Below are 21,456 nucleotides of genomic sequence, written 5' to 3'. Positions count from 1 at the left end.
TTCTAATTTTGCACTTTGTAATATATCTTAATTTACTTTTTTTATTTAGTTTATAAACTTTCAGTATTTAGTAGTATAACGAAAAAAAAAAAACCTGTTGATACCTCGACACTGTCGATAAGCCGCTCTCGTCCATTCTGTCATTTCTCCTATTTATGTCTGTTTAGGCTTTCTGCAAATAATTATGTTCTCTTGGAAATGGGCTGTGAGCCTGATTGTCTCATTTACATATCAATAATCAACACTAGTAATGATTATACTTTTAATAATAAGACTATATACATATTCACGAGTTACGTGACCCATTAATGAGCAAAAGTAGGATCTGTTAACAGCAACTAACCAGCATGTTGAAGGATTATGGAAACAAGTAGCAAATAACAAATACATTACATTTACTAAATTATATATGTGGTGTTTCACTTATATAGAGAGAATATTACTTTGCTTCGACCAGGGGCCATTTTGGCTCATCTTAAGGCCCATCTACATTAGAGTCGAGATGACTGACTATTGGATGAAAAATGCAAACTTACCCAACTCCTTTCCAGGCAATTAAGAAATATCAGCACATGGCTAAAACTGTTTTTTTTTCTGTTTTTTTTTAAATTAGACTTTAACTAAAGCTCGTTTGAAACAAAAAAAATGTAAGTCATCTCCAGATTGCGGACATCAAAATTTGGAGGTGGACATCACTTGATGGCAGCAGCCAGTTAGTTGGCATGGAGTGGCTACATCCTTCTCTTTCCATAGGTATCAGGAATCTTGTAGCGCCGCCAGACAGAAGATGATCCTGGCAATCTGGCGGAGGAGCGGTGTTCCACTAGGAGGTGACTACAGGTTTTCCTATTTCATTATAATCCCCTGGGCTAAATGAGCTATAGTCAAAATCTTGTAGAAAGCCCATGAAAATTGGATTCAAATTGTCTATTTTCAGTAACCTCAGTCAAATGTGTATAGATACCGTAACTCAGACATTTATAGAACTGAAGACGTAAATTAACTTTGTGGTTCTTTTGCAAGTTTCTATTTAAAAACCCTTTTTTCTATGGGCGAAGTCATTACAGCTTCTAAACCCACACAAAATCCCTCCAAAACTCAAAATATATTATAATAATCAAATAAATGAGTGCGAGAAGAAACATTAACCTACTGTAATCTTCCATGTACACTTGCTGTTGGGTGGGTAGACTCCAGGAAAGCCTTCACTTCCCAGTACTCCTGCTTCTCCAGTTAGATTTCCTCCACAAGTAAACGTGTACCTGTGCAAGACAAAGCATAATTCAGTACATTTACTGTAAAAACATACATTGATGCTCAAAAAATACCATAAATAGGGTCAAATTATGGTTTGCTTGGTCAGAGTCAATAACCTAATACCGGAAGTGTCTCCAGATGGCCTCTCATCCAAGCCATAGAGTTCATCACAGTAGAAGAGATCGGACCCGGCATGGATTCTTTTTAAGATCCTCTGTGATTGTGTCTGAAGCCATATCTATGTGACCGAAAAGTGGCACAGGGATTGTTTAATATGGAAGTTCTCCCAACATAACTCGGTTATGAGGAAGGGACAAAGCACTCATTGTACTTTCCTGTGAAGCGTTCAACTTGCAGCAAACTTCACACGCATGACTTCATCTGGAAATCCTTGATATGTTTAGGGGTAGACATCATAGACAACAAATGAAACAAATAGGCATCATCCATATGTGTTAAGACGACATGTTTGGATATAATGTTTTTAACATATTCTCAAACAAGTTTTTAGACAATGCCCGAGTAAACGAAGAGTGCAACATTCAGACAAATATAGATTGTGCACTTTACAAGCGCTGAAAATAATTATATATCGGGGAACAAATCTCTCTTTCACTTTTCCAAAATAGTTCATTCAGTTTTCCTTTTTTTTACAGTATATTCAGAGCAAATCAATGTGACTACAATAATGATAGTACACAGAATACAATAATCCAAAAACATATCGTTTACACCCCAATCACTAGATGTTCCAAAAGCATTATCACATCTAATCTTCACAGTTCTACTATTAAAGTGCTCAGTATTCCCCACTTTTGTCCAGTTCCAAATGAATCATAAAAGGGGTCTACCAGCTCTAGGTATCAAATACAAGGATGAAAAAACAACTGTTTAGTTTTTATCTTATATAAAAAAATACACACCATTAGTAGTGCAAGCATTTTTCTTTGTCAGTTTTATAAATACTTAATTTTAAATGATGTTAATCTTTGGAGATAATCCTAGAAGCAGCCCCACACTCTCTCTTTACAAGAGGACGAGTCACTTTCTGAGAATAATGCTTATTTAATAGAAGGGATTATCCCTAGAAATAATCAGCATTCTACACACAATGTAACAGTTTTAAAATGGCGAGGCACAGTGTATACCACCCTGACTGCTTGCAGTCAGCACAGTCTACAAAACTATTCAGACAGATCAACACAGAACCCACAAACTATGTGTGACTCAATACTAAAAAAGAGAAGATGTCATAGACAGGCAGCCTATATCATCTTACACCGCACTGAATGTCAGACTCACTCGGGACCTCATAAAATTCACGCGTGCTTGTCATGTAAGTGATGTAAAACTTTCCACTCCATTCTACATTGTAACATAAAGCCACTTTTAATCCTAATTAGAAGAAAAAGCACCTATAAATGACAGAAGACATTATATGCTACCTATAAAGGAACTGTGGTAGTGTGTACAAAAACTGAATATGTATCTAAGTTTAGAACGTATCAATGTAAATGTAACCAAACACATAAAGCATGGGAATAACACTGCATATCTGCTTTTTGATCAACTGTAACTTTTATACAGTTTTTCCTTTTTATTAAACACATAAAAGGATACAGAACTAGATTACCATGTGCTGTTTACCACTGATACCACCAGGCTGCACTTTGTATACTGAACCTTTATTATGTGTACAAAAGTGGTGAGAAATGTGGAGGTGATGTCCCCTCTCTATGACGCAAACTTAGATTTTTGCTAGTTTCAGAAACTTCCCGTGTATTTTCACGTGTATAGGGTTACTACCCCGTGCCATTTTTCTTGTACTACTATAATCAACTGTAACTGGAGCTGCTATAGTAGGGAAAACAATTCTGGAAATGTCACAATTGCTGATATCCAAGCAATGATGGGTCTAGTTATTGTAGTTCATAAGCTTTGCTTCCTGGCCATCACATAAACAGGAGGAACAATGAAGAAAGACTTATGATTTTTTTTAGATCGTACAGTGTCCATTTTAGGACATGATCAGATATCAAAATCAAACATCAGAATGATGTCAGTTTGAGGCTAAATACCCTGTCTGATAAGTGATCCTGACATGTGATTCTGACAAGTGATCCTGACATGTGATTCTGACAAGTGACTTTTACAAGTGACTTTTACAATTGTAATAATAATAATAAAAAAAAAGTCACTGTTCGCTGATGGGACTTTAACCCAAAATTCTGTGTCCAGAAACCAGTGCACTAACCACTGAGCTATTAACTAAGTTGAAGAAACCTAAGAGCTCTATTTGGTTATATGATCTTCAGTGCAAACCTGATTGAAACTCATTGGGACTTATGCACAGACTGCAAGCAAGCCAAATTCAAATGATGTTTGATGTGTGAGTCTGATGTGTGACTTCCTTCAAACGTCAGAATCAGAATCACAATGACTTTTAGTCACCCTGAGTATTTTCATGGTTGATCTCATAAGACAAGAAAAGATGCCAGTTACTCTCACTTGACTGGATAGCTCAATGGTAAGTCATCAGCCTCTGAAACTCCAGTGTCACAGTTCAATCCCAATAAAAAATGGGAGGTACTAGTTTACTACATATCTATTTCCAAGTGACTGTACATTTGCATAATTTCTTAAAGGGGTCTAATGATAAAATTTCTTTATTGTCAATTTTTTTTCCATCCACCCAAGAACTGGCTGCAAACTCCCAATTTACCATGCAAATAGACAGCGTCTCTGAAACTCTTAACATGTCAGGATGAGAATCAGAATGTCAGATATTAAAAGTAAAACACCCCTGTAGTTTGTGTGCTAAACAGGCATAATTTAAAAAAAAAAAACAACTAATCATAATATTACTAAAGGAATTTGAACCATGACACTGTAGTTTCAAAGGTTGATGCCTTACCATTGAGCTATCCAGTCAAGTGATAGTAACTGGCAGCTTTTCTTGTCTTATGAGATCAACCATGAAAATACTCAGGGTGACAAAAAGTCATTGTGATTCTGATTCTGATGTTTGAAGAAGGTCACACATCAGACATCATTTGAATTTGACTTGCTTGCAGTCTGTGCACAAGTCCCAATGAGTTTCAATCAGGTTTGCACTGAAAATCATATAACCAAATAGAACTCTTAGGTTTCTTCAACTATATATGTATATATGTATGTATGTATGTATGTATGTATGTATGTATGTATCTATCTATCTATCTATGTTTTCTATCTCAAGAATGGGGCCACATAACATGCTGCTTACACTGGAGAGGTGTTTGAAATCCCAGACAAATAAATGGGAATTCCATCCACCTCTCCACTGAGAACATTACAAGTCACGGCTCCATTTTGGGGACAGATGCAGGTTAGATATGCACCAATTTTAGTTTACACTATGTTGACTTTCAGTGCAACTCCAAAGATGTGTGATTGTATTTATTTATTTTTTTACTTTTTTTTTTTATAATTGTCCTTAAAGGGAACCTGTCATCGTATTCATGCTGCTCGAACAAGGAAGGATAAATCAGACAATGGTTACACAATTTCAGCCATGTATTGTATAGTGTGACAACTTGTTCACACTATATAAATCCATGCAACCGGCATGGATTTATAGTAGTGTGACCAAGTTAGTTAAAAAAAAAAAAATAAGAATGGTAAAAAATAAAAAATAAAGATTATACTTACCTTCCGATGTCCTCCCGGTGTTTTCTCTGCTGCATCCGGTGTCTTGGGCGGCTCACGGTGTTGTGAAGGACCTGCGGTGACGTCATTGAGTCATGTGTCAGGTCACATGACTCAATGACGTCATGGCAGGTCCTTCACAACACCGCGACCCATACAGCAGACCAGACGGAGGAGAGAAAACACCGGGAGGACATCGGAGGGTAAGTATAATTTTTATTTTAAATTCTTTTTTTAATAGGTTCTATGGTACCCAGGTCTGGATGAGAGTCTCCTCTTCTCCAGACCTGGGTACCATCCATACATTGAACCGTGTGATATCCGCTTGTGCAGATGCAGTGATGCGGATGTCACGCGGTCCAATGCAAGTCAATGGCGGCGATTACGCTGCGTGTCCGCAAAATGAATGGACATGCTGTGGATTTTTCTGCAATGATAATCCGCAGCGGAAATTTCCGCAGCATGTGCACAGCACATGCGGATTATCATTGGGGACCATGGGGCACGTATTACCAAGCGTTTTTTAAGCATTTTCGCTGCGGAAATTCCGCGGCAAAAACGCTTGAAAAACGCATAGTGGGCACGCAGCCTTAGACTCTAAAATGTAAAAACTTTTAACCAGTCCCATATGGCGCTCTGTATCTTCTTCTCCGCCTTAAAGTTATAACCTCTTTATATGGAAAAGATCAGCACACACTACCGATTTTTAACATCTGATCTTATGTCTTTCAGATGTACAACTGTTCTATCTGCCACTACCAGTATCAAACTTCAGGTAGAAAAAGGGATTTACATTCTTCAGATGTTAACAATTTAAATGTTTTCTACTCTACACTGCAAATAGCAAGCACTGATGATACTTAGCCCAAAAATGAGTCAAAAGTGATAATAGTGTGGGAAACAAACGTTTTAAAACATTTTTGTTCTATTGAAATGTGAACACTGGACTAATGATTATATAACCCTTCAGCTGTTAAAGGGGGGACTCAATAACATTTTCTATTGTGCTTTAAATAGGAGAGACCAGAACTATTTTGATCACAGAATGACAAACTTAAAAATCCAAGGCACCAGAAAGCTTCTCATAGGGATAAAATATAACTATTATTATGTCTTTAAAAGCACATGGCAGTAGTTACAAATGGGGTAGATGAATCAAGCAACGTTTCGGCCATGATAGGCCTTTCTCAAGCCAAAATTTCTAATTACAAAAAGTCAGACATAACATAACAGTTAGCTCCTGGGCATGTCCGCCCCTGGTCCCAGGCCAGCTTTTCATACTGCAGTATATTTTCTCTGAAATGCCACAGCATCAGGCTCTGATTCATGCTGCCTGTGGTTCGGACAGTAGGAATCTGATGAAAGGTTCCTTTTAATTCACACCATAACACACTGGGAAAATCAGATTTCATGGGAAATCAGAAAAGTGGAAACAACTGCTATGTTTGATTAACATCGATGCTTGTGCTACATTAAAAAAAACTATAGCAGACAACAACAATATCTGAAATCTTCCAAAAGCTGTTAGATGTATGATGTCTTATGAGTCAAACATTATGAATGCAAGCTGTGATAGATTCCATTATGGCTGGAATCAAGAAAATACAGAATCTCCCAGTAAGAACATGAATGTGGAAATGTGACGGTGTGAAGATGCTTTACTGCCATCATTAAATGAACTACGAATTTTGACCGTCCAGACATGTGTAGGGGCATTGATGTGCTATATGGTGAATCATAAAGACAAAACAACATAGTAAGTCCACAGCAAAATGTCTGATGAACAAATGAAATTTCATTTTTGGAAGATTATAGCCGTGGCAAAAAAGCTGCTAAAGGTTCAATAGGACTTGCATGCTTAAAGTGTATCCCTCTCCCAAAATAAAGCCTTACCAGTTTTCTTAAAACTCCAATTGTAGTAAACGTGTGTATGTAATTATTTCTGAGAGCTCAGCCATTTTGCTAAATACTTTGTCATATTAACGTTCTTAATAGAGGGGCTGCTTTTTACGTCTGGTTTCCAGGCATGGACCTTTATATCCTCCATAGTTCTTCTACAATTTCTTTGATAGACACAGTGTGAGTTGCCTCAGGCTGTAATACTCCAGATGCTAAGCTGTGACATCAGTGTGTGGAAGTCCTAGAAGGGCAGTAGAGAGGCTTCTCCTTTTCTATGATTAGAAGAAAATGACTTGACCTAACATTTCTACCCTGGTGTTTTTTGTGTTATGGTCATTGGATGTCCACTTTATGGGGCATTTACCTTTACATGGGAGATATGAGTGTTGGATTTGTATGTTCCTTATATACAGTATGGTAAGTAATTCTGTTCTTTATCCCGGCTCATTTTCTAATATTTTCTATAAAGATAAAGAAGCCATTCATTATGACAATGCAAGTGATAACTACGTCTCTCCATCAGGCAGCACAATATTTTGCATAAAACCTAAACCGGATGTACAAAATTAGAAAAAGGGGAACAGCGGGTGTCTGACATGTCTGTTCACTTAAAGGCAACCTGGCACCAGTTTTTTTCCTATATAACCTACTAATTCACCCTGGAAGGCAAAAAAGACCTTTCATTATATTCACCTACCGAGTGGTCAAGTCCAATGGGCGTCGCTGGTCTTAGTCCGATGTCTCCTCTCTTCTTGTGATCGACATCTTCCTTCTGTGCTTCATGTGGATGACGCATCCTACATCATCCACACAGTGTTTCCCTTCGTGGTTTGGCGCTCTTTTAGTTTCAAAAATGTTTTATTAATTTTAACAAGTTACTAGATAACAAAGCATATTCCCCGCGCAGGGGGTCAAGATATGTTCCTTTGGTGCTCTTTTGACCTTTCCCGGCACATTTGCACTGCAGTACTTTACTCTACCCTCAGCAGGGTGGGGAGAAGTATGTCTGCGCAGAGGCATGAAGGGGAAGACTGTGTGGATGACGTAGGAAGCATCACAAGAAGGAGGAGGCATCGGCCCAAGACCAGCGACGAACATCAGACCCGGCTGCCCCATAGGTGAGTATAATGAAAGGTCTTTTTTTGCCTTGCAGGGCGAATTGGAGTCATATGTGCAACATTATAGAATGCTGTCACATGGGGCTGAAAGGTGGTGGCAGTAGGTTATATCATAAAAACTGGTGACAGGTTCCCTTTAAATAGTCTTGAGCAGCAATACAAACACAACACATAGACAGCCCGATAGAGGCACTGTTTCTGGAAAAACTACACAGACATTTTTTATCTTGAACAAGTCATTTATAGAAGAGGCTTACAAGCTACTGGAGTTCTCTCACATTATTAAGCTATTTGCTTATATGAATTATTCATGAGATCGATCGGTGGTAAATCACATATGTCACCTGCCTAGGCATTGGGAGAATAATGCTATGGAACACTGGCAGGCTCAGACAGAAGAGGGCCTTGTGCAAGAACAATATATTGGTCCTTTGCTAGTCAATAGCTCCTCATAATGCTCAATTCCACCTGCTGAAGGTGCAAGTGGGTCCCCTTACCTCTTGGGCATCTGTGTGGCCGCACAGGTTGCACCAATGGTATTTCCGCCCCTGCAATGGAGGCGCCTCTGTGGCCGTTCCTACGAGAGCCACTGGAAAAAGCACTGGGTCAGGTAAGAATTGTGGATCTTGTAATTAGAGTTCTGAAAGCAGGTGAGACAATGTGGGAGATGGGTGTTATTGAAGAATAAAGGCTTAGTTTGTTAGTTTTGTCTGGAATCTACTCATCAGATGTACAGCACTGTTAATAGTTTATTTTTATCAATTAACAAAATGCAAATTGAATGAACAAAAGAGAAATCTAAATAAAATCAATATTTGGTGTTGCCAGCCTTTGCCTACAAAACAGCATCAAGTTTTCTAGATACACTTACTCACAGTTTTTGAAGAAACACGGCAGGAGGTTGTTCCAAACATCTTAGAGAAATAACTGCAGATCTATGCAAATATTATCTCTCTTCATGTAATCCCAGACAAATTTGATGATATTAAGATCAGAGCTCTGTGGAGGCCATATTATCACTTCCAGGACCCCTTGTTCTACTTTATACTGAAAATAGTTCTTAATGACTTTGGCTGTATGTTTGGGGTCATTGTCCAGATGCAGAATAATTTTGGAGCCAATCAGATGCTTCCCTCATGGTATTTCATGATGGTCACTATTTGCTTGTAATTCTTAGTGTGGAGGACACAATTCTCACCAAGTCCCCAACTCCATTTGCTAAAATGCAGCCCCAAACTTATAAGTAACATGCATGTCTTTTCACTGTTGTCTGCAGCCATTATTGTATCACTTTCCAGCCTTCTGGCAAACAAACTGCCTTCTGTTACAGTTAAATATCTCAAATTTTGACTCCTCAGTCCAGAGAACTTGCTGCCATTTTTCTGCACCCTGGTTCCTATGTTTTTTATGCATAGTTGAGGTACTTGGCCTTGTCTAAGGTATGGATTTTTAGCTGCAATTCTTCTATGAAGACCAATTTTGGCTACACTTTGGTGTCGCTGCATCAACTGGCTGTTGCCAGTTCTGAACTGTTGGCACTGCTGGATATCTTCTGATTTCAAAGGGAAGTAAGCATGTGTCTTTCATCTGCTGCACTAAGTTTCCTTGGTCGACCATTGTGTATATGGCACTCAATGTTGCAGATTGCTTGGTGCTTCTTCAAAAGAGCTAGAACAGCACATCTTGAGACCCTAGTCTCTTTAAAATCTTTGCCTGGGAGAGACCTTACTGATGCATCATAACTACCTTGTGTATTGTTGCTTTGCTCAGTCTCGTCATAGCGTAAGACCTGTAACATGGAACTTTCTTCTACCACCTCAAATTCACTACAGCGTTTGGTTGTTTCTCACACAGTTTTAGGCCTCCTACACAGCAGTTTCTGTTTCAATTAATTGATGTGCTTCAACCTATATATGATTATGTACAATACAACGTTATATTGTGGTACCGTGTTAGCCAGAAAAATCGATGTAAATACTTTTATGCCCAAAAATGTCAAAAGTATTCTCGGGATGATACCTTTATTGGCTAACCAGAAAAAAAAAATATATATATACAGTATATATGCAAGCTTTCAGAGCACACAGGCTCCTTCTTCAGGCAATATTACAAATGAATTGATAAGACAAAAGGCACAACATTTATGAGATGTTACAGCAAGACATTTGTTCATGAGGTGTAAGGGCTGATGGGTGAGGGTTTTTTTTTCTGGTTAGCCAATAAAGGTATCACTCCGAAAATACTTTTGCCATTTTTGGGCATAAAAGTATTTACAACCTATATATGAAAATGATGATCATTATAACCTATTGGGTATATGTGTTTAATCATACCAGAAAAAAATTCAGTTTTTCTTTTTTAATAAATTTGCAAAAAATTCTACATTTCTGTTTTTTTCAGTCAAGATGGGGTGCAGAGTGTACTTTAATGAGAAAAAAATGAACTTGGCTGCAATGAAACAAAGAGTGAAAAATTTAAAGGGGTCTGAATACTTTCCGTACCCACTGTAGGTAATCGAGGAACATCGTGGGACCAGTGAACTACGTCGGACCTGGGAACTTTGCTTTCTTAATAAATTGCTGAACGATGGACAGTCTCTTGTTTTTATCTCTTTACGTCTTTCAGGTTTCCATTTGTGGACTGCATCGAAACCCTTGGACTGCGGTGGACCAGCATGGCTTTTTTTTTTTTAATAAATTGGGGAACCAGAGAAAAAGTCAGAGAGTGTGTGTGTTTTTTTATCTTTATACTTACTGGGTTAGTAATGGGGGTTTCTGATACACCCTACTCCCTACCCTCCAGGGCTTGATGCCAGCTGACACTACACAGCTGACATCAACCCCCAAAACCATAACCCTGCACCAAGGCAATCAGGAAGAGCAGGGCAAATGTGATGCGCCACTTCTAGGGCGGCTGCGGGCTGGTATTTTTAAGCTGGGAAGGGTCCAATATCTGTTTACCTTCCCATTCTGATAATATCAGCCTGTCTGCTTTACCTTGGCTGGTTATTAAAAATAGAGGGGACCTCACGTAGTTTTTTTTTAATTATTTATTAGGTTAAATCATGCTAAACACCATTTAGTGCCACATGAAAGACACTAAAGAGTGCAAACTTATTATATTTAGGGGGCTTGTGAAATTATGTATCTACAGGATATCTATCTATTCTATCGAATATATTTCTATCATCTATCTAGCTATATCTTTATATGTATTGTGTGTCTGTATATGTGCTGTTATGCACACGCCCGGACTGACTGGCGTGTGCGGGTGTTGTGGTTCCACTGGACCATGGACCGGAGAGTGCCTGGAGGGGCGTGACTAAGTATCTGGCCGATCCGACCAAGGTGGCACGACGGCATACGACGCCAGTGCACCAGGGAGAAACCGGGCAGAGGGACCAGGTGCTACTCCAGGTCAAACTCCGGACACGGGGGTTGACCCACACTAGGATTACTGGAACAGGCAGGTTAGGCTGGCACAGACTGGTGGATGTAAGCAAACACGGCAGGTATGCAGATGGGTGGATACAGGCGAGTATGCAGGCAGGGAGGTACTGGCCGAAAGGACGGGCTGGAGCACAGAGAGGTTAAGACCCAGTACAGACTGGGTCACAGAACCGCAGATGCGGTAGACAACCACAGCAGAGAGGGAACGCCCGAAGCGGTGGGCAAGAACAGAGCAGGACGGGGCTGCAGGAGCAGCGAGCACAAGCAGGGCAGGACAGGACTGCCGGAGCAGCGGGCAGAAGCAGGGCAGGGTGGAAACCGCAGAAGCAGTAAGCAAGATAAGAGCAGAGCAGAAACTGCAGGAGCGGCAAGCAAGGCAAGAGCAGAGTGAAAACCGCAAGAGCGGCAAGCTAAGCAGGAGCAGAGCGGACACCGCAGAGCGGTAAACAAGGCAGGAGCAGAGCAGAAACCGCAAGAGCGGCAAGCTAAGCAGGAGCAGAGCGGACACCGCAGAGCGGTAAACAAGGCAGGAGCAGAGCAGAAACCGCAAGAGCGGCAAGCTAAGCAGGAGCAGAGCGGACACCGCAGAGCGGTAAACAAGGCAGGAGCAGAGCAGAAACCGCAAGGGCGGCAAGCTAAGCAGGAGCAGAGCGGACACCGCAGAGCGGTAAACAAGGCAGGAGCAGAGCAGAAACCGCAAGAGCGGCAAGCTAAGCAGGAGCAGAGCGGACACCGCAGAGCGGTAAACAAGGCAGGAGCAGAGCAGAAACCGCAAGAGCGGCAAGCTAAGCAGGAGCAGAGCGGACACCGCAGAGCGGTAAACAAGGCAGGAGCAGAGCAGAAACCGCAAGAGCGGCAAGCTAAGCAGGAGCAGAGCGGACACCGCAGAGCGGTAAACAAGGCAAGGGGATAGGACTCTGTTCACAAAGAACAGACGGAGAAGGAAAGGCAGAACCAGAAGCATGCACAGTACTTACATAGAAGTAGCGAGCGTACACTAAATTCACAACAGAGGTACAGAGAAGACGAGAAGGAATTTAGGAGCGGGTTCAGACTCTGCAGAAAGACGCAGAAAACAGACATAGAGGGAAAAGGGAGACAAGGTTAAAGTAGAAACGAGGCACAGACAACAGGGAACAGAGGAACGGGAACAGAGACAGCAAGGCAGGAACACAAACAGGACTCTGTTCAGACGGGAACAGATACCGCAAGGCAGGAACACAAACAGGACTCTGTTCAGACGGGAACAGATACCGCAAGGCAGGGACACAAACAGGACTCTGTTCAGACGGGAACAGATACCGCAAGGCAGAGACACAAACAGGACTCTGTTCAGACGGGAACAGATACCGCAAGGCACAGACAGGCAGATCTAGGAATACAGCCCCTAGAAGGCGAAAGAACAGGCAAGAGGCGTGTTCACAAGAACAGACCACAGTTCAGACACAGAACTGGAAAACAGGCAGGAAACCAGGATAGGACCTGGCATGTCAGAGACAAAAAGCCAACTGACAAGAAACAATGCTCAGGCGCCATCTTGAGGAAGAAGGTGGTATAAATACCCAAAGAAGGACAGCAATAGGCTGAAGGTGCAACAGGGGCGTGTCCGCAGCAGGTACAAGAAACAGGAAGTTCAGCGGGCGTCGCCCTATGCAGCCAAAGTGGAGCAGAGCAGAGCACAAGGAAAGAAGCCAGACCAGGAAGCTGGGCGGGAGATGAAGTTTGCGATCTTGCATGATGAGAGATGGAACACCATGCAAGAACGCCGCCAGGTATGCTACATGTGCTGAACTCTTTGCTTTGTTTGCTCTGCTGCCTGTGTTTCAGCCAACTTTATTGAGACAAAAACGCATGTGTCAAAAATGCATCAAAATGCAAGGAAAAACGCAAGTAAACGATTGCAGAAATTCTGCAGCGTCAAAAACTCAACAAACACAGATCGTGGGAATGTACCCTTACTTTACCACAGTCCTTGGTAAACTGATACACAAATAATCCCAACCTAAAGAAGATGTATCGTAATGATCGGTAATATATAATTACACTAACTACACCAAGAAATCACAATAAAATAAATTAACTTTCTAAGAATACACAAAAGAATTTATGCCAAAAGCTAGCAGAGCAATATAGGTTCCTATATTTAATTCTGGTATATGAAGCGTGTGGGCAACACATGAATATAATAAGATCAAATGAATCTCAGCACGTTATTTATTTAATAAAGGAGCCTGATATTCATAACTGCATTAAACTGAAATGGTCTGAGAGGGATAATGTTAAAGTGCTAAAAAGCTTTCACACATCAGCAGCCAAAATGGATCATATAAACCAGAAAGACTGTCTCCTACCATTGACTAACAGGCTGAAATTACCCAATATAGACCATTTATAATTAAGTCATGAAACTGGATGCTGAGGGCAGTGGATGCTATCTAATTCTAGGTTCTACTCCCAGCAAGGGGTCAGGGAGTGGAGCACACTGACCAATGACAGTGGATCCGGGGAAAGGCATACTGCTGCATTTCAGGATTACAAATGGGAGTAGTCATTTGTCCAGTCTACTACTTTGCAGAGCATGGTGCTCACTCATGGCAGATTGAATCTAAAGATCAATGAAAGTGGTGGGGAATTCGATTCAGGAGTGTTTGAAGATGCAACCAGATGTAAACATGATTGACAGAGCACCAGCAACAAGCAAACATTTAATACACACATACAACAAAGCATCAGAACCATGCCACATATCATGGGGAAAATAGATGCAAGTTAAATCATTGTGATAGTGTGGATATGAATGGGCATATATGATATAAGATTGATAGATATATGAGACATAGAGAAAGATAGATATGTCTGTGTTTGAATGGATAGATATGTGAATGAATGGATATGTGCATGATTTACTGTAGATGATATCTTACTCACTTATATAGCGCCATTAATTCCACATAGCTTGACAGAGATCATCACTGTCCCCATTGGGGCTCACAATCTACATTCCCTATCAGTATGTCTTTGGAGTGTGGGAGGAAACTGGAGAACCTGGAGGAAACCCACACAAACACGGGGATAACATACAAACTCCTTGCAGATGTTGTCTGTGGTGGGATTTGAACCCAGGACCGCAAGGCTGCAGTGCTAACCACTGAGCCACCGTGCTGCCTTAATACATGTAAATGAGTAAATGAATGGATGGATACATATTGATTGAAAATTATGTGTGTTAATGAATATGTATATAAGATAGATACGATAGATAGATGGATAGATAGATAAATAGATAGAGATATAGGTATAAAGGCAGAAAAATTGGAACAGCACCAATACACTGTAGAAAAAAAATAGATAAAAAGTAAGAAAGTAGACAGACAGATCGAAGTATAGATCGATTAGATAATGCACAGATAACATGGCTTCACCGTAATAACTCTTAAGTTAACATAATGCATTTACCATTGATATCTACAAGTAATGCATCATAATATTTTAATGAGTTGTGGCAAACAATCAGCACTGCTACCACTGACAAACTCACTCAAGGCTACAACAGTTTCCAAAATGACACATTTCCAAATCATATATTGATTCCAGAACTATAAAATAAATTATATGCAACATGCATATTTACTAAAACCAATCACTTATTATACACCAACATAATCCGCAGAGTTGTACGCTGAATGTAACAGTTCACATAAAAAAGATACATTCAATATGATAATTTACTGTACTATACGCTCCCCCCAAAAACAGAAGAGTAACAGCTAAGACAAAGCAGGTTGGCAGCAGATGTGATGAGTGGCAGAGCAGGGCATGGTGTGATGTGTAGGGGTGAGAGCTCCCCATGGCACAGTCTCTCCTTACCTCTCATTGGGCTGGTGCTGCTGGGCAGAGCTCTGAGCAGCCAGGAGCAGGCACATAAGCAGCACTCTGAGTCCAGGGATCATGACTGTAACACTAGAGGAAGGTGTATGAGCTGGAAAGCTGCAGGGGCTTTATAAGGAGGATCGCCCTATAGTCTGAGTCTCTACTCATTTCCCTCTGGGAGGTTCTCTGGCATAGACATGCTCCTGATGAATATCCCATTTGTTCCTGTAGTACTGAGGAGGAGGGGATCCAGTTCTCCCTAAATTCTGATCCTCCCCTCTCCTCCCCTTTGGCTTCTTTTGGAAAGGCTATCATTAACTCCTTCACATCTGCTTTTGCATATGCATATTTTATTCTAGATTCAACAAATGTTGTGATTTAGACTATATTGGGTTGTCTAGCATTGCATAGTAATACACTGACAGGAACAAAAGTAGCATGGGAAGAACAATAATTGTTAATCAGAAGTTTCCTATGATAAAATATTTAGGGCACAGAACTAGACAAGAAATAATGAAGGGTCTGGGGTGAGTGGGGTTCACATATATACAGACATAGTCACCTACAGTAGCCAAATAGGTTGCAGCTTCTATTTAATATATGACCTCTCTGATGCTTCACTGTAGACTAAGGTATCCATGGTCATGTAATCTGTGTCACAGATATAGATCGATAGATGAAGATACATATATTCACACATATATATATCTGTGATACAAATCTCAATCGGACCAGAAAAATGGAAGTACAAACAGAAGTGTGAACCAAGGCTAAACTATAAGACAATATATGATTAATACATTCATAAATATATATATATTAGCCAATGTTCACACTTCTACTTACTTTTTTTCTGATCCAGGAGTAGACGAAAGCAGAAATAAAGCGTCCCGCTACAGGATCCATCCATTTTTTTTTTAAATGTTATCGTTCAGTCTATTATTTGTTTTTTTTTTGGATAGACAAAAAGCCTAGTCCTCACAGCTTTCTTTTTCCATCCAATAAATTAATAGCAGACAGAATGGACGCTTTCTACTTTTTAAATATTAAAGTATATCGAAAATGGATAATAACGGATGGTCATCTTTTATAATTAACAGATCTGTTTTGAAGCAACTTTGCCCCGAACACTTACAAGCACTTACACCTCTCGTTGAAAGGTCCATCCAAAACAAAAATTTTGCAGCTCATTTGTTATCCATTTGCATTTGTTTTTGTTCCTTTTTTTTTTATCTTCAATTGGATCTATTACAAACAAATCCAAACCGGATGTGTGAACATAGCCGATAATCATTGTTATTTGGGGATCATGTGAAAATTCAGATTTTTTCCAGCTGAAACCACAGTCCAGTTCATCAAGTATATTCATCAAGTTTTGTTATTCTGGAAATGCCAATGTTGTCATAAAGCTTAAACAAATGTTTAGGTTGTATCCTGACATGTATATTAAAAATACACATTGTCCAAGGATAAATTCTCAGAGAATGTGTTTCTTCTAATGTAAGGTCCCGTTCCGTTTTACCTATAGAGCATCCAGCACATTTAGCATGTCCACGCGCTCATCCTCCTCTGGCACTTTGTGATTTGGTCTCATTTGTTACATCACTACAAGCACAGCTAAGTCAACAGTAACCAGCAACTGGGCCCTGACAGCTTTATTACTACTATTTGTCAGGCTCTGGGGAGGGCGGACACTTAATTATACATTGCATTACTTTTGAGAAAGCCATATAAAGGAGTTCCCAGCTTATACATAGTTACAATAATTTACTGTGTTACTGAACTGATACTGTGGAAGAATCTTCAGGCGACATGTGCCTTGTGTCATGATCCGCTATCCTGCTGGATGAAGGGTGTCCAGTGAAGATCCAAAATACTGTCCAATTATCTGCATATCTGATTAGAAAATGGATCTACAGACGGTGGATCGATATGTATATATACTAGAAACAAAACTTACTTCCACTAACTGAAAACAAAATACTAAAATATAACTTGTTTGCACTCCTATTGATATTTAATCATATCCTCACTTGGAGATTAAAAACTGCAGCTTCCTCTACTCATTGTATAAACAGGAGCATCTATTATATATAGTATTGTCTATATTTATAGCGTTCCAGTATAGAGTAGTATATGATGTATGTCAATATGAAAGATGAAATTCATTTGGCTATAGAGGCAATAATTCACTAGTGTTTTTTGGATGCCTGCAGTATAGCCTGGCCAGCATTGGTGAAAAAGCTGCAATTACAAGATAATTAATAAGATCGCACTTCGCTGACATGTTTCACCACTGCTGTGGCTTCATCAAGGGTATGGGGTACTACTGACATCTGCATCGATTCAAGTGTGCCCACTCAGCGGACAAGGAGAACCCAGTGTAGTACTCTGCTGGTGTAACTCATTCACATGAAGGTTTACCATTCATTATTCTGCATTTATAATTATACAGCCTCTCAGTCACATATATCCAATGGGTTCATGGGAATCTGAATATTTATTGGGTCAGTGCATTTATAATCAAAATTTTAAAATCAAAAGTATCTACATGAGTTTGTGTCACTCTAATGTACTTGGGCCCGCAACTAGGCATTGAGTGGGGCTATAAATGGCATTATGCACCTGTGTGTAGGTGATTAGGGTGGCAGTACTTAGTGCAAACTAATAAATTGTTAGATTTTTTTTTAAATTAAATTTGGCAGCTTCTTGAGCACAAGGGAAAGTTGCTGTAGGCTGGAGCCTATAACTGGTAGAGCCAGGGTCTGCAGCAAAGATGCTCTGACCATCTGTGTTTAGTACACAGTGCCCCATGCTCCATGAGCCATGGCCAGGGACATAACTACAGTAGGTGCGGGAGTTGCATTCACAACTGGGGACCAGGAGCCTAAGGTGCCCAAAAAGTCCCTTTGGCCTACCTGAAAATACCATTACTATTAGGCTATGTGCCCACGATGCAGAAATGCTCCGTTTTTTTCCTGAGCGTTTCTGCATCTCCATGTCAGAAAAAAACACATGTGGATTGTACATGCGTTTTTCATGCCAGGGACATGCGGATGTGAAGCGTTCTTCACATGCATTTCTGCATGCAGGTTGTCAAGCGCTTTCCAAGCATCACTTGGAAAGTGCTTGTCAACTTGGTCACACTATATAAATCCATGCAAACGGCATGGATTTATATAGTGTGACCCCAAAGAATGGTATAAAATAAAAAAATAAATCTATACTTACCTTCTGATGGCCCCCGTAGTCTTGCTTCGCTCCATCCTGGCTGCCGGCAGATCGCGGTACACTGAAAGACCTGCTGACTATGACGTCAGCGCAGGTCCTTCAGTCCATCGCGAGCTGCCGGCATGGGAGGATGAGCGCAGCGGGGGCCATCAGAAGGTAAGTATAACATTTATTTTTTATTTTATTCTTTTTTTCACAGCTTCTATGGTACCCGGGTCCGGAGGAGAGTCTCCTGTCCTCCACACCCGGGTACCATCCGCAAATTGAAACGCGTGGAATGCGCATCTACATATGCAGTGATGCGTAATCCACGCATTCCAATGCAAGTCAATGGTGGCAAAAACACAGCGCTTCTGCAAAATAATCGGTAGTGCTGCGTTTTTTTCCGCAATGATAATCCGTAGCAGAAATTTGCGCAGCATGTGCACAGCACATGCGGATTATCATTGGGGAACATGGCAGGCCTACTACCATGCATTTTTTAAGCGTTTTTTGCTGCTGCGGAAACGCTTAAAAAACGCATCGTGGGCAGGCAGCCTTAAAGCACTTGCAATAATTGGAGGCCCTGTTGGAGCTTTTGCATTGGGGCCCATGAGCTGTCCACTGTCACCTCTCTGTGTGCCATGGCAACTGCCACCTCACTGTGTGCCATGGTCACTATCACCTCTCTGTGTGCTATGGTCACTGCCACCTCTGTGTGCCATGGCCACTGCCACCTCTCTGTGTGCCATGGCCACTGCCACCTCTCTGTGTGCCATGGTCACTGCCACCTCTCTGTATGCCATGGCCACTGCCACCTCTGTGTGCCATGGCCACTGGCACCTTTCTGTGTGCCATGGCCACTGCCACCTTTCTGTGTGCCATGGCCACTGCCACCTTTCTATGTGCCATGGCCACTGCCACCTCTCTGTGTGCCATGGCCACTGCCAACTCTGTGTGCCATGGTCACTGCCACCTCTCTGTGTGCCATGGTCACTGCCACCTCTCTGTGTGACATAGCCATTTAGACCTCTCTGTGTGACATAGCCACTTACACCTCTCTGTGTGCCATGGTCAATGCCACCTCTGTGTGCCATGGTCCACGCTTTCTGCTGCGGTTACCATGAGATGGTTGCTGCAGGAAACCTGCTACAGTTGCATTCCTGTTCGTCTCAGATATTGTGATGATACAACTGCTGACATTGCAGAAAGGACTGTGTTGGTGGGTGGACTACAAGTCTCAGCAGGGGACTGTGGGATGACAAGCTGAGAGCTGTGACTCTATGGAAGGCAGTGATGTGACCTGAGGAGCACAGGTAGTTAGATCTGTCAGGTGACCGGTAGGTGCAGCTCTCGCTCGTTGCTGTGTGCACCGGTTACTAAGGCGACCGCTCCAGTCCACTTCTGTCTCTCTCATCCAGCCTGAAAGCTGCAGCAGTGGCCAGAATACAGCGTTATCCCGCTCTCATGCAGCAGCTGTGGCTGGTGGGCCGGCGACACATGGCTCAGACACACAGTGCGGATCATGGTTTCTTTACTGAAGGAATTTGGCACACACTTCTAAAACAGTTGCAATCTATGGTGTAACTTGTCAATGGATATTCAATAACAGCCGCAAGCGTCTCTCTCTTGTCTCTGACCTATGCTGGAACAACTTCTCCAGTCTCTTTACAGGGGCTTTCCACTACTCGGACACCCCTTGTTAAATGTTATATTCCTCAGTGTAAAATAACCTATACTCACCTCCCATTCCAGTGATGTCGGCGTCGGGTGTCCCAAGGCTCGTGTGACATTTTTATGTCATGTGAGCACTGTAGAGAATCAGTGGTGCTAATGTGTTGCAGTTCTGACACTTCCTTCAGACTTCCAAGCTTTGCCAATGGGAGTGTGAAAAAAGGAGCCCATTAGTGACCACTGGTTGCCTACAGCGCTCATGTGGCATAACAATGTCACACGAGCCTGGGGATACCCAGCGCTGACATCACTGGAACCGGAGGTAAATATCTGTTATGATTATTTTACACTGGGGAATATAATATTTAAGAAGGGGTTGTCCAAGCAGTGGCCTACTCCTATAAGATTGCTAGAAATTATTATTATTATTATTTATTATTATAGTGCCATTTATTCCATGGCGCTTTACATGTGAAAAAGGGGTATAATATAAGAACAATTACAATAATCTTGAACACAATGTGACAGTGACTTGAACAGGAGGAGCGAGGACCCTGCCCGCGAGGGCTCACAGTCTACAAGGGATGGGTGAGGATACAGTAGGTGAGGATAGAGCTGGTCATGCAGCAGTATGGTGGAGCGGTGGTTACTGCAGGTTGTAGGCTTGTCGGAAGAGGTGGGTCTTCGGGTTCCTTTTGAAGGTTTCCACGGTAGGCGAGAGTCTGATACGTTGGTAATGAAGTACAATGTGTCTTCCCTGAACACAGGCGTCTTTGAGAGTCCTGTATTTTTTGCCTCTGCTTGCATTCAGCGCCCTTACACTCCAGATGCTCTTATCAATCACCGCAGCTCTTCTGCAGGGTCGCTGTACCTCAGGGTACTGGCACCTGGTAACACATTCATCTAAAAAATCTGCACCCAGCCAGGAAGCTGCCTCTACTCCTGTGGCTCCAGCATCGCTCTTTGGCTGCCCCAGTTTAGCTGGGATCTTTAGGGCCTACGACCTGTACCCCCAAATTTTCAGACCTCCCTGTCACTCCATGTGGTCCAGGCCACACATTGAAACTTTGCTGTTGGGCAGCAACTTTTATCATCTATTGCCCTGCAGTGGCATCTAGTGGCCATAAGCACCATTGCAAGCATGCACAATACATGAAATAAATCAATGTACAGAGGAAAAGAAACAGGGAGGGACAAGAGATACAGTATATAAGGGACAAAGTAGAAGTCCAAAAAGGGTACCATTTGCCCCTTACATGTTTCCGTACTCAGGTCTTCAGTTATTGAATCAT

General features: G+C 41.5%; 2 protein-coding genes across 2 annotated transcripts in view; one reads left to right on the top strand and one right to left on the bottom strand.

Annotated features, from left to right (window-relative positions):
- The window catches only part of TRPC1 (transient receptor potential cation channel subfamily C member 1), a 313,340-nt gene extending 302,828 nt beyond the window's left edge, over window positions 1-10,512 (top strand). The window contains exon 14 of the mRNA XM_073674674.1: window positions 10,362-10,512. Coding sequence (XP_073530775.1) covers window positions 10,362-10,403 — 42 coding nt within the window. The 3' untranslated portion in view covers window positions 10,404-10,512. The remainder of the gene's footprint in view (window positions 1-10,361) is intronic.
- Window positions 1-15,524, bottom strand: part of PCOLCE2 (procollagen C-endopeptidase enhancer 2) — a 64,272-nt gene extending 48,748 nt beyond the window's left edge. The window contains exons 1-2 of the mRNA XM_073674679.1: window positions 15,278-15,524; window positions 1,154-1,262 (exon numbers count right to left, since the gene is read on the bottom strand). Of these exons, the coding sequence (XP_073530780.1) occupies window positions 1,154-1,262; window positions 15,278-15,360 (192 nt within the window). The 5' untranslated portion in view covers window positions 15,361-15,524. The remainder of the gene's footprint in view (window positions 1-1,153; window positions 1,263-15,277) is intronic.
- Window positions 15,525-21,456: the final 5,932 nt, after the last annotated feature.

The sequence above is a fragment of the Phyllobates terribilis genome, unplaced genomic scaffold, assembly GCF_046119375.1.
Source record: "Phyllobates terribilis strain yellow unplaced genomic scaffold, ASM4611937v1 Scaffold_3__8_contigs__length_932513732, whole genome shotgun sequence".
Taxonomy (NCBI): Eukaryota; Metazoa; Chordata; class Amphibia; order Anura; family Dendrobatidae; genus Phyllobates; species Phyllobates terribilis.
The sequence above is the reverse complement of the archived record's forward strand: the minus strand, read 5'-3'. Positions and strand labels throughout refer to the sequence as shown.